Source organism: Musca autumnalis, unplaced genomic scaffold, assembly GCF_047663935.1.
Source record: "Musca autumnalis isolate F117 unplaced genomic scaffold, ASM4766393v1 scaffold_3, whole genome shotgun sequence".
NCBI classification, from domain to species: Eukaryota; Metazoa; Arthropoda; class Insecta; order Diptera; family Muscidae; genus Musca; species Musca autumnalis.
The window spans coordinates 27126595-27141172 of NW_027411866.1; the positions used below are offsets into that span (position 1 = coordinate 27126595).

General features: G+C 33.0%; 1 protein-coding gene across 1 annotated transcript in view; it reads right to left on the minus strand.

The window, feature by feature from the left end:
* vex (somatomedin B and thrombospondin type 1 domain containing protein vexed) overlaps positions 1-14578 on the minus strand; it is a 655834-nt gene that overhangs the window by 61296 nt on the left and 579960 nt on the right. The window contains exon 4 of the mRNA XM_073979098.1: positions 5336-5492. Within this exon, the coding sequence (XP_073835199.1) occupies positions 5336-5492 (157 nt within the window). The remainder of the gene's footprint in view (positions 1-5335; positions 5493-14578) is intronic.

The following is a 14578-nucleotide window of genomic DNA, read 5'->3' on the forward strand; positions in this document are numbered from 1 at the left end:
TTTGCGAAAATAGTGGTTTAAAAAATTTAGTCCCATGGGAGCTTTATCCGATTTATCCCAAAAATAGTGTGTGATGCTACATCCACGGTTCTTGATGGATTTTATCGAAATAGGTTTAGATCGATGTATTTTTTCATGGATGATAGTGAAATCGGATGCGCATAAAATGTATATGCACTTTGTGCAAAATATAAGCGTTATACAGTTTGTTGCACACTAAACTGCAGACGATACTACATCTTAGCGGCCAAAGTAAATCCTGGCAAATGTGTACAAATAAAAAGAGAAGAATTCGCTGTATTGGTAAACCGCATGCGCATCAAGTGATTTTGAGGATTTCGCGATTTACACGCATTTCAAAATGAACATTACCCGATACAATTTTATTTCAAGATTATACCCCATTTAAAGGAACCCAACATTTATTTGAAAGATATCCGTATCTTCTGCTAGATGTTAGCGTGTTTTCGAGAAGTGATTAGAATAAAAAATGTGATTTATTGCGTGAAATTTAACTAAAATAGAAGGAAAACTCCGACCTATTTTTCTTACATTTTGGTCAACTAACTCACAAAATAAATTCTAATAAATATTTTCTCTTACAAAAATTTTATAAATTTCATCAATATATTTTTTGTTTTTTGCTATAATATGCAAACCGCTAAACGGATTTGTATAGTTTTGGTTTCATTTGAATCTTCGCGATGTTTAGATTGCGTACATATTTTTTATATATTTTTCAGATGCATAAACAGCTTGAATTTTATTAGAACAAGTGGTAAACTACCAATTGTTTTGAATGCTTTCCTAATTTCCGCGAAAATTTACAACTTTTTCACTAAAGTTATGGGACCTCAGTAAACATATAGTATGTAGGGAGCCCCTAATTAATAGAGTTTCTCAATATAATGATTAGAGTCTTTTAAAGATTTTTTCTTTTTATCAGAATTGAAACCGCCATAACTTTTGCGCGCAACAACCAAAATTAGTATCTCGAACAGATTTAAGAATGGGATTTTTTTCCCAATCTATGTACCAAAAATCTTTCATGTAGCTTAAAAAAATTTTTTTAATTTTTTTTTTATGGAAAACTAAAAAATTTTGTCTTTTCTTCATATACAGGCTGAGGGTATATCTCTGTCGGTAAAGCCGACTGATACTTTTTTACTTGTTTTATTTATTTTGTTTTTGTTTTATTTTATTTTTCGTTATTTTATTTTATTTTATTTTATTTTATTTTATTTTATTTTATTTTATTTTATTTTATTTTATTTTATTTTATTTTATTTTATTTTATTTTATTTTATTTTTATTTAATTTTATTTTATTTTATTTTATTTTATTTTATTTTATTTTATTTTATTTTATTTTATTTTATTTAATTTTTGTTTTATTTTATTTTATTTTATTTTATTTTATTTTATTTTATTTTATTTTATTTTATTTTATATTATTTTATTTTATTTTATTTTATTTTATTTTATTTTTATTTAATTTAATTTTTGTTTTATTTTATATTATTTTATTTATCTGATTTAGGGAATATTGAAGATTTTAGCTATATTTTTAAAAGATTTTTCTAATTTTTCTCGAAACCTGATATTAGTTAGAGAACCAGTGAAGACTCGAGAAAAAGCTGTAGTTATCTTTAAAAATTAAATCTGCCCGTAAATCTCCTTATATTTTAATTCTTCATCTTCCGGCACTTTGATTGTTTTGTTTCAATTTTAGTTTCCTCCTGTGTTGCTGGAAAGTTTTGATCGACAATTTTTTCATTTGCCATAAACGTTACTGCAGGACTTTATCTGCTCTTGTTTTTATACCCTCCACCATAGTATGGAGGGTATATTAAGTTTGTCATTCCGTTTGTAACACATCGAACTAATCATTTGCGACCCTATAAAGTATATATATTCTTGATCAGGATAAAATTCTAAGACGATCTAGCCATGTCCGTCTGTCCGTCTGTCTGTCCGTCTGTTGTAATCACTCTAGAGTCCGCAATAATTGAGATAGAGTGCTGAAATTTTGCATCCGTTGGTCTTTTTTCCATAGGCAGGTCAAGTTCGAAGATGGGCTATATCGGTCCACTCTTTCGTATAGCCCCCATATAACGGTACCTCCGAATTTGAGGTATTTTGACGTTCTTCGCCACATTTGCGGACCGAATTAGCTATAATTTGGCACTTAGGATTCCTAGTGATCAACAAACTTATATCCCAAAGGACATGGGCATAGGTCCATGTTTTGGTATAGTCCCCATATAACGGTACCTCCCGATTTTCGGTATTTTGAGAATTTTAGCCACAATTTTTAACCGAACTATCTGCAATTTTACATTTGAGGTTCTCCGTGATCATGAAACATCTCCACCAAACATCGTCAACATAGGTCCATGTTTTGGTATAGGCCCCATATATCGGTACCTCCCGATTTTTGGTATGTTGAGAATTTTAGCTACGATTTTTAACCGAACTAGCTGTAATTTGCCATTTGAGGTTCTCAGTGGTCATGAAATATCTCCACCAAACATCGTCAACATAGGTCCATGTTTTGGTATAGTCCCCATATAACGGTACCTCCCGATTTTCGGTATTTTGAGAATTTTAGCCACAATTTTTAACCGAACTATCTGCAATTTTACATTTGAGGTTCTCAGTGGTCATGAAACATCTCCACTAAACATCGTCAACATAGGTCCATGTTTTGGTATAGGCCCCATATATCGATACCTCCCGATTTTTGGTATTTTGAGAATTTTAGCTACGATTTTTAACCGAACTAGCTGTAATTTGCCATTTGAGGTTCTCAGTGGTCATGAAATATCTCCACCAAACATCGTCAACATAGGTCCATGTTTTGGTATAGCCCCCATATAGCGGTACCTCCCGATTTTCGGTATTTTGAGAATTTTAGCCACAATTTGTAACCGAACTATCTGCAATTTGACATTTGAGGTTCTCATTGATCATGAAACATCTTCACCAAACATCGTCAACATAGGTCCATGTTTTGGTATGGCCCACTTATAATCGTACCTCCCGATTTTCGGTATTTTGAGCATTTTAGTTACAATTTTTTTACCGAACTAGCTGTAATTTGACATTTGAAGTTCTCAATGGTCATGAAACATCTCCACGAAACATCGTCAACATAGGTCTATGTTTTGGTATAGCCCCCATATATCGGTACCTCCCGATTTTCAGTATTTTGAGCATTTTAGTTACAATTTTTAACCGAACTAGCTGTAATTTGACACTTGAGGTTCTCAATAGTCATGAAACATCTCCACGAAACACCGTCAACATAGGTCCATGTTTTGGTATGGCCCACTTATAATCGTACCTCCCGTTTTTCGGTATTTTGAGCATTTTAGTTAAAATTTTTAACCGAACTAGCTGTAATTTGCCATTTGAGGTTCTCAGTGGTCATGAAATATCTCCACCAAACATCGTCAACATAGGGCCATGTTTTGGTATAGCCCCCATATAACGGTATCTCCCGATTTTCGATATTTTGAGAATTTTAGCTGCAATTTTTAACCGAACAAGCTGTAATGATCGGTACTTTGAGAATTTTAGCTACAATTTTGTCTATTCAAAAATAATCGTCAATATATGTCCATGTTTTGGTATATCCCCCCATATAACTGTACCTCCCGATTTTCGGGAATTTTCAGTGGTCACGAAATTTCTTCACTAAAATTCGTCAACATGGGTCCAATTTTGGGGGTCTACATTGTTTTGATGAAACTACCCTCAATTTGGCTGTTGAAGTTCCCTGCAGCTATAAAACTTTTCCGCCAAAAAATTTAAAGATAGGTTGACTCTTTGATATAGCCCCGTAGGTGGTACCTTTCACCTAGCTGAAACATTTTTTAGATTAGATAACACTGTGCAACAAAATGGAGGTGAAAGTCTGAGGCACGGAAAATTCCTCTTGGGGAAGAAAGGCCTTGGTGAGTATATTATGAACACCGAAGCACAGATCCGCCGTGAGTCGAACTTCCGCGTTATGGCGTGATGAAATTTTTGTTAGAGACCCTGTGGGCCATCAGGAATTAGCGTTATATCTTTGTTCATTGTTGCTTAAGTGCTCTACAAAAACAACAAACAAAGATATAATGCTAATTCATGATGGCTTACAGGGTCTCTTGCAAAAACTTCATCACGCCATAACGCCGAAGTTCGACTCACGGCGCATCTGTCCTTCGGGGTTTTTAATATACACAAACCAAGGGCTTTCATCTCCAAAAGGAATTATCTCTGCCCCAACATTTGTGTTCCCTTGTCGAAAAGTTGTTCCACCTAAAATTGTGAAAGGACCCTAATTATTCCCTTTTAATTAAGACTATTTTATGGTGGAGGGTATAAAAAGTTCGGCCAGGCCGAACTTAACGACTTTTTACTTGTTTTTTTTTTTAATTTCTTACTTTCTATGCTACAACAAATTTCCATTGCAACCCGTTGCTTAGAACAAGTTTTCATTCCTCAAATGTGGTATTGGGATGGTTAGAAGGAAAAGGAATCCAAACTACCAAGGGAAAATATACCGAGTAGCCAATTGCTAATGGATATATTGACAAATACTTTCCAAAAGTTATATATAAGGCGCAGGAGGAGTTGGAGGAGGGGGAGAAACTTATAAAATCTATGCTAATTCAACACATGGCAAATTACCAACATGACAGATGATACGATAAGCGGAAATATTACAATAACGGAAATCAATGCCGTAAGTCATTCATCAGTGGATGAATGGATTTGCATCAGATTCAGTTTCTACTTCATATTAGCATGTTATTTTCCTCAAAGAACTACCAATGCCGCATTGGTGTTGCCCCAATTAACCCCATTTAAAACCAGACCAACCATAATACTCTTTACCTTGGGTTATTATACACCAAAAAAACCGAACGGATATGAGAAACTCAATCAAAAGAGACGAAGAAGAAGAAACTAACTAGCAAAGCCAGTTCCTGATATTATGGATGTAACTACTATTTGTATTGTGTATTGAACATTGATTTGAAATTGATTTTTGAATCTCTATTGATGTGTTCAACTGATATGTGTGTGTGTGTTGGTATGTGAGTATACACTTGTTTCCGTTTCCGTTCAATGCTCATTGCCATCAAGAGTTCCATGCTTTTTGTTTACATTGCCTTCGATACTTTTGGAATTTTCAATTCAATTTCCTTAAAAGCTTAAAATTAAAGCTTTCCTTTCGTGTCTCTCTCTATCTTTCTTCTTCGTCTGTTGTTCTCCCTTGGGATTTATGTTACCAGCAATAAATTGTTATTTGTGTTGTTTGATTTGAAGCGATTACTACTTACTCTTCATCATGTTGTTGCTGCTGCTGCTGATGTTGATGTTTTTGTTGATTGCTGTTACTGTTGTCATGGTGGGCGTGTGGCTGAGTATTATTGTTGCTGCTGCCATTCTTGGCATGACGTCGGTGAGACAAACCAGCTGGTAATAATAGGGCAGTTTCTGAAAAAAGTGGTAAGAAGAAGTGGGAAAAACCAATAATTAAAATTTGAAATCAGGAAAATTAAAGGAAAATTTTCACAAGATATTGAAATGTAAACCTAGTAGAAAAAGGTTTTCGTATGCAAACTGTTCCGCATAGAAAATGTTATCCGGATAAGGTTTTCGTATAGAAAATGTTATCCGGATAAGGTTTTCGTATAGAAAATGTTATCCGGATAAGGTTTTCGTGTAGAAAATGTTATCCGGATAAGGTTTTCGTATAGAAAATGTTGTCCGGATAAGGTTTTCGTATAGAAAATTATATCCGGATAAGGTTTTCGTATAGAAATTGTTATCTGGATAAGATTTTAGTATATAAAATGTTAGCCGGATAAGGTTTTAGTACAGAAAATGTTATCCGGATAAGGTTTTCGTATTGAAAATGTTATCCGGATAAGGTTTTCGTATAGAAAATGTTATCCGGATAAGGTTTTCGTATAGAAAATGTTATCCGGATAAGGTTTTCGTATAGAAAATTTTATCCGGATAAGTTTTTTGTATAGAAAATATTATCCGAATAAGGATTTCGTATAGAAAGTGTTATCCGGATAAAGTTTTCGTATAGAAAATCCGGATAAGGTTTTCGTATAGATAATGTTATCCGGATAAGGTTTTCGTATAGAAAATGTTATATGGATAAGGTTTTCGTATAGAAAATGTTATCCGGATAAGGTTTTCGTATAGAAAATGTTATCCGGATAAGGTTTTCGTATAGAAAATGTTATCCGGATAAGGTTTTCGTATAGAGAATATTATCCGGATAAGGTTTTCGTATAGAAAATGTTATCCGGATAAGGTTTTCGTATAGAAAATGTTATCCGGATAAGGTTTTCGTATAGAAAATGTTATTCGGATAAGGTTTTCGTATAGAAAATGTTATCCGGATAAGGCTTTCGTATAGAAAATGATATCCGGATAAGGTTTTCGTATATAAAATGTTATCCGGATAAGGTTTTCGTATAGAAAATGTTATCCGGATAAAGTTTTTGCGTATAGAAAATGTTTTCCGGATAAGGTTTTCGTATAGAAAATGTTATCCGGATAAGGTTTTCTTATAGAAATTGTTATCCGGGTAAGGTTTTTGTATAGAAAATGTTATCCGGATAAGGTTTTCGTATAGAAAATGTTATCGGGATAAGGTTTTCGTATAGAAAATGTTATCCGGATAAGGTTTTCGTATAGAAAATTATATCCGTATAAGGTTTTCGTATTGAGAATGTTATCCGGATAAGGTTTTCGTAGAGAAAATATTATCCGGATAATATTTTTGTATAGAAAATTTTACCAGGATAAGGTTTTTGTATAGAAAATATTATCCGGGTAAGGTTTTCTTATAGAAAATGTTATACGAATAAAGTTTTCGTATAGAAAATGTTATCCGGATAAGGTTTTCGTATAGAAAGTGTTATCCGGATCAGGTTTTCGTATAGAAAATGTTATCCGGATAAGCGTTTTCGTATAGAAAATGTTATCCGGATAAGGTTTTGGAATAGAAAGTGTTATCCGGATAAGGTTTTCTTTAGAAAATATTATCCAGATAAGCTTTTCGTATAGATAATGTTATCCGGATAAGGGCTTCGTATAGAAAATGTTATCCGGATAAGGTTTTCGTATATTAAATGGTAGCCGGATAAAGTTTTCGTATAGAAAATTGTGTCTGGATAAGGTTTTCGTATAGAAAATGGTATCCGGATAAGGTTTTCGTACAGAAAATGATATCCGAATAAGGTTTTTGTATAGAAAATGTTATCCGGATACGGATTTCGTATAGAATATGTTATCCGGATAAGGTTTTCGTATAGAAAATGTTATCCGGATAAGGTTTTCGTATAGAAAATGTTATCCGGATAAGGTTTTCGTATAGAAAATGTTATCCGGATAAGGTTTTGGTATAGAAAATGTTATCCGGATAAGGTTTTCGTATAGAAAATGTTATCCGGATAAGGGTTTCGTATAGAAAATGTTATCCGGAAAAGGGTTTCGTATAGAAAATGTTATCCGGATAAGGGCTTCGTATAGAAAATGTTATCCGGATAAGGTTTTCGTATATTAAATGGTAGCCGGATAAGGTTTTCGTATAGAAAATTGTGTCTGGATAAGGTTTTCGTATAGAAAATGGTATCCGGATAAGGTTTTCGTACAGAAAATGATATCCGAATAAGGTTTTTGTATAGAAAATGTTATCCGGATACGGATTTCGTATAGAATATGTTATCCGGATAAGGTTTTCGTATAGAAAATGTTATCCGGATAAGGTTTTGGTATAGAAAATGTTATCCGGATAAGGTTTTCGTATAGAAAATGTTATCCGGATAAGGTTTTCGTATAGAAAATGTTATCCGGATAAGGTTTTCGTATAGAAAATGTTATCCGGATAAGGTTTTCGTATAGAAAATGTTATCCGGATAAGGTTTTCGTATAGAAAATGTTATCCGGATAAGGTTTTCGTATAGAAAATGTTATCCGGATAAGGTTTTCGTATAGAAAATGTTATCCGGATAAGGTTTTCGTATAGAAAATGTTATCCGGATAAGGTTTTCGTATAGAAAATGTTATCCGGATAAGGTTTTCGTATAGAAAGTGTTATCCGGATAAGGTTTTTGTATAGAAAGTGTTATCCGGATAAGGTTTTTGTATAGAAAATGTTATCCGGATAAGGTTTTCGTATAGAAAATGTTATCCGGATAAGGTTTTCGTATAGAAATTGTTATCCGGATAAGGTTTTGGTATAGAAAATGTTATCCGGATAAGGTTTTCGTATAGAAAATGTTATCCGGATAAGGTTTTCGTATAGAATATGTTATCCGGATAAGGTTTTCGTATAGAAAATGTTATCCGGATAAGGTTTTCGTATATTAAATGGTAGCCGGATAAGGTTTTCGTATAGAAAATGGTATCCGGATAAGGTTTTCGTACAGAAAATGATATCCGAATAAGGTTTTTGTATAGAAAATGTTATCCGGATACGAATTTCGTATAGAATATGTTATCCGGATAAGGTTTTCGTATAGAAAATGTTATCCGGATAAGGTTTTCGTATAGAAAATGTTATCCGGATAAGGTTTTCGTATAGAAAATGTTATCCGGATAAGGTTTTCGTATAGAAAATGTTATCCGGATAAGGTTTTCGTATAGAAAATGTTATCCGGATAAGGTTTTCGTATAGAAAATGTTATCCGGATAAGGTTTTCGTATAGAAAATGTTATCCGGATAAGGTTTTCGTATAGAAAGTGTTATCCGGATAAGGTTTTTGTATAGAAAATGTTATCCGGATAAGGTTTTCGTATTGAGAATGTTATCCGGATAAGGTTTTGGTATAGAAAATGGTATCCGGATAAGGTTTTCGTACAGAAAATGATATCCGAATAAGGTTTTTGTATAGAAAATGTTATCCGGATACGGATTTCGTATAGAATATGTTATCCGGATAAGGTTTTCGTATAGAAAATGTTATCCGGATAAGGTTTTGGTATAGAAAATGTTATCCGGATAAGGTTTTCGTATAGAAAATGTTATCCGGATAAGGTTTTCGTATAGAAAATGTTATCCGGATAAGGTTTTCGTATAGAAAATGTTATCCGGATAAGGTTTTCGTATAGAAAATGTTATCCGGATAAGGTTTTCGTATAGAAAATGTTATCTGGATAAGGTTTTCGTATAGAGAATGTTATCCGGATAAGGTTTTCGTATAGAAAATGTTATCCGGATAAGGTTTTCGTACAGAAAATGATATCCAAATAAGGTTTTTGTATAGAATATGTTATCCGGATAAGGCTTTCGTATAGAATATGTTATCCGGATAAGGTTTTCGTATAGAAAATGTTATGCGGATAAGGTTTTCGTATAGAAAATGTTATCCGGATAAGGTTTTCGTATAGAAAGTGTTATCCGGATCAGGTTTTCGTATAGAAAATGTTATCCGGATAAGGTTTTCGTATAGAAAATGTTATCCGGATAAGGTTTTCGTATAGAAAATGTTATCCGGATAAAGTTTTTCTATAGAAAATGTTATCCGGATAAGGTTTTCGTATAGAAAATGTTATCCGGATAAGATTTTCGTATAGAAAATGTTATCCGGATAAGGTTTTCGTATAGAAAATGTTATCCGGATAAGGTTTTTCTATAGAAAATGTTATCCGGATAAGGTTTTCGTATTGAGAATGTTATCCGGATAAGGTTTTAGTATTGAAAATGTTATCCGGATAAGGTTTTCGTATAGAATATGTGATCCGGATAAGGTTTTCGTATAGAAAATGTTATCCGGATAAGGTTTTCGTATAGGAAATGTTATCCGGATAAGGTTTTCGTATAGAAAATGTTATCCGGATAAGGTTTTCGTATAGAAAAGTGTTATTCGGATAAGGTTTTCGTATAGAAAATGTTATCCGGATAAGGTTTTCGTATAGAAAATTTTATCCGGATTAGGGTTTCTTATAGCAAATTTTTTTCGGATAAGGGTTTCGTATAGAAAATATTATCCGGATAAGGTTATCGTATAAAAATGTTATTTAGATAAGGTTTTAGTATAGAAAATATTTTCTTATAGAAAAATATCCAAAAATGTTAATCACTTAACATTTTTAAGTCATTTTCATTGCTTTCATTTCCTATTATTTTTTATTTTCGTGTGCAGCTCACGTTTATCCCGATTCAATTTGAATGGTTTTTATGTTGATTGCGCCCACAACATTGTGACCTCATTAACATTCGTTTCCTAGCGTGTGATTGTGTTTTTTGTGAACTCATATGGTAATTTTCATTCAAATACGAAAATTTCACCTCCACATCCTTTTCCAAGACCAAGTGTTGTTTTTTATGATACCTTAAATGATTTCCGGTTGACAAAATTAGCGACTGTCGTTGCCATTGTCATTGAGATGATGGTGTTGTTCTCGTGCGCATCAATTGCTGCGAAAAATGTTTATGCAAATTTTCTATTTTCGTGCAAACATTGAGGTCGGTCGTTTGGTCTATTCTTTGTGGATGGCTGAGGGTATGTTACGGAAAATATCAACAACAACAACAACGACGACGGCAATAACAAACATTGGCGTCATCCTGATGGGCCATTTCCACATCGACAACCGCTTCAACGAGTGACTGAGCACCATTGCCATTATCATCATAAATGAGCATTGCCGAACAGCGGTTACCCCTTCAGCGTAACAAAAATACACAAAACCTTGATGTCATCAGTTGGCTGGCAGGATGGTACGAGAGGCGGGGTTAAGTATTATGAACATGTAAATTTAATGGCGTGAAAATTAGTTTCATCTTCCATCACACAACGCTAGGAAACGGAAAACATGGCAAACATGTGAGTGTGTGTGACAAATGGAGGGGTATGTGCATCAAATGGAGATATTACGAATAGCTGTGCCATCACCACACGTTTAATTGTTAGAATCTCTTTTTTAAATTTAAAATGTTAAAGCGTTTCCTAAAAAAATTTTTTGCACAGCTTTTTTAATGAGACCCTGGAAAACCTCTAATTCTGGTAATGGCTTTACAATTGTGGCGGTATATCTTTCTTTAATTTTAACCATGGCCACCTACACAGACATGTGCAGGTTCAAATATATCATTGCGTTATGTAAACAACACACGTTTAACCTTCTGTTTAACCACACTAACATTGAGCAGAGTATAATTATGAACTGAATAAAGCTCAATAGTCAAACAGCAGCAATTTTATTCGGATATGACATTTTCCTATAAAAATGTTATCCGGATAAGGCTTTATTATAGAAAATATTATCCGGATAGGGTTTCCTTATAGAAAATTTTATCCGGATAAAGGTTTTTTAAAGACAAATTAAGGTTTTTCTATAGAAAATTTTATCCGGATTAGTTTTTGGGAAAAAAATTTGATTCGGTTAAGAAATCGTATAGAAAACGTTATCCGGATAAGGATTTCTTAAAGATTTTTTTCCGGATTTAGTTTTCGTATAGAAAATGTTATCCGGATAAGGTTTTCCTATAGAAAATGTTATCCGGATAAGGTTTTCTTATAGCAAATGTTATCCGGATAAGGTTTTCTTATAGAAAATGTTATCCGGATAAGGTCTTCGTATAGAAAATGTTATCCGGATAAGGTTTTCGTATAGAAACTGTTATCCGGATAAGGTTTTCGTATAGAAAATGTTATCCGGATAAGGTTTTCGTATAGAAAATGTTATCCGGATAAGGTTTTCGTATAGAAAATGTTATCCGGATAAGGTTTTCGTATAGAAAATGTTATCCGGATAAGGTTTTCGTATAGAAAATGTTATCCGGATAAGGTTTTCATATAGGAAATGCTCTCCGTAAAAGGTTTTCGAATAGAATATGTTATCTGGATAAGGTTTTCGTAAAAAAAAATTATCCGGATAAAGTCTTCGTATAGAAAACGTTATCCGAATAAGGTTTTCGCATAGAAAATGTTAGCCGGATACGGTTTTCGTATAGAAAATTGTTTCCGGATAATGTTTTATGATAGAAAATGTTTTCCGGATAAGGTTTTCGTATAGAAAATGTTATCCGGATAAGGTTTTCGTATAGCAAATGTTATCCGGATAAGGTTTTCGTATAGGAAATGTTATCCGGATAAGGTTTGCGTATGGAAAATTTTATCCGGATAAGGTTTTCGTATAGAAAATTATCCGGATAAGCTTTTCGTTTAGAAAATGTTGTCCGGATAAGGTTTTCATATAGAAATTGTTATCCTCATAAGGTTTTCACATAGAATATATAATCCGGATAAAGAAAAATCTTATCCGGATAAGGTTTTCGTAAAGAAAATGTTATCCGGATAAGATTTTCGTATAGAAAATGTTATCCGGATAAGGTTTTCGTATAGAAAATGTTATCCGGATAAGGTTTTCGTATAGAAAATGTTATCCGGATAAGGTTTTCGTATAGAAAATGTTATCCGGATAAGCTTTTCGTATAGAAAATGTTATCCGGATAAGGTTTTCGTAAGAAAATGTTATCCGGATAAGGTTTTCGTATAGAAAATGTTATCCGGATAAGGTTTTCGTATAGAAAATGTTATCCGGATAAGGTTTTCGTATAGAAAATGTTATCCGGATAAGGTTTTCGTATAGAAAATGTTATCCGGATAAGGTTTTCGTATAGAAAATGTTATCCGGATAAGGTTTTCGTATAGAAAATGTTATCCGGATAAGGTTTTCGTATAGAAAATGTTATCCGGATAAGGTTTTCGTATAGAAAATGTTATCCGGATAAGGTTTTCGTATAGAAAATGTTATCCGGGTAAAGTTTTCGTATAGAAAATGTTATACGAATAAGGTTTTCGTATAGAAAATGTTATCCGGATAAGATTTCCGTATTGAGACTGTAACCGGATTACAGGGTTTTCGTATAGAAAATATTATCCGGATTAGGTTTTCGTATAGAAAATGTTATCCGGATAAGGGTTTCGTATTGAAAATGTTATCCGGATAAGGTTTTCGTATAGAATATTTAATCCGGATAAGGTTTTCGTATAGAAAGTGTTATCCGAATAAGGTTTTCGTATATAAAATGTTATCCGGATAAGGCTTTCGTATAGAAAATGTTATCCGGATAAGGTTTTCTTATTGAAAATGTTATCCGGATAAGGTTTTCGTATAGAAAATGTTATCCGGATAAGGTTTTCGTATTGAAAATGTTATCCGGATAAGGTTTTCGTATAGAATATTTAATCCGGATAAGGTTTTCGTATAGAAAGTGTTATCCGGATAAGGTTTTCGTATAGAAAATGTTATCCGGATAAATTTTTCGTATAGCAAATGTTATCCGGATAAGGTTTTCTTATAGAAAATGTTATCCGGATAAGGTTTTCGTATAGAAAATGTTATCCGGATAAGGTTTTCGTATAGAAAATGTTATCCGGATAAGGTTTTTGTATAGAAAATGTTATCCGGATAAGGTTTTCGTATAGAAAATGTTATCCGGATAAGGTTTTCATATAGAAAATGCTCTCCGTAAAAGGTTTTCGAATAGAATATGTTATCCGGATAAGGTTTTCGTAAAAAAATTTATCCGGATAAGGTCTTCGTATAGAAAACGTTAAGGTTTTCGTATAGAAAATGTTATCCGGATAAGGCTTTCGTATAGAAAATGTTATCCGGATAAGGTTTTCGTATAGAAAATGTTATCCGGATAAGGTTTTCGTATTGAAAATGTTATCCGGATAAGGTTTTCGTATAGAAAATGTTATCCGTATAAGGTTTTCGTATAGAAAATGTTATCCGTATAAGGTTTTCGTATAGCAAATGTTATCCGGATAAGGTTTTCTTATAGAAAATGTTATCCGGATAAGGTTTTCGTATAGAAAATGTTATCCGGATAAGGTTTTCGTATAGAAAATGTTATCCTGATAAGGTCTTCGTATAGAAAATGTTATCTGGATAAGGTTTTCGTATAGAAAATGTTATCCGGATAAGGTTTTCGTATAACAAATGTTATCCGGATAAGGTTTTCGTATAGAAAATGTTATCCGGATAAGGTTTTCGTATAGAAAATGTTATCCGGATAAGGTTTTCGTATAGAAAATGTTATCCGGATAAGGTTTTCGTATAGAAAATGTTATCCGGATAAGGTTTTCGTATAGAAAATGTTATCCGGATAAGGTTTTCGTATAGAAAATGTTATCCGGATAAGGTTTTCGTATAGAAAATGTTATCCTGATAAGGTCTTCGTATAGAAAATGTTATCTGGATAAGGTTTTCGTATAGAAAATGTTATCCGGATAAGGTTTTCGTATAACAAATGTTATCCGGATAAGGTTTTCGTATAGAAAATGTTATCCGGATAAGGTTTTCGTATAGAAAATGTTATCCGGATAAGGTTTTCGTATAGAAAATGTTATCCGGATAAGGTTTTCGTATAGAAAATGTTATCCGGATAAGGTTTTCGTATAGAAAATGTTATCCGGATAAGGTTTTCGTATAGAAAATGTTATCCGGATAAGGTTTTCGTATAGAAAATGTTATCCGGATAAGGTTTTCGTATAGAAAATGTTATCCGGATAAGGTTTTAGTATAGAAAATGTTATCCGGAT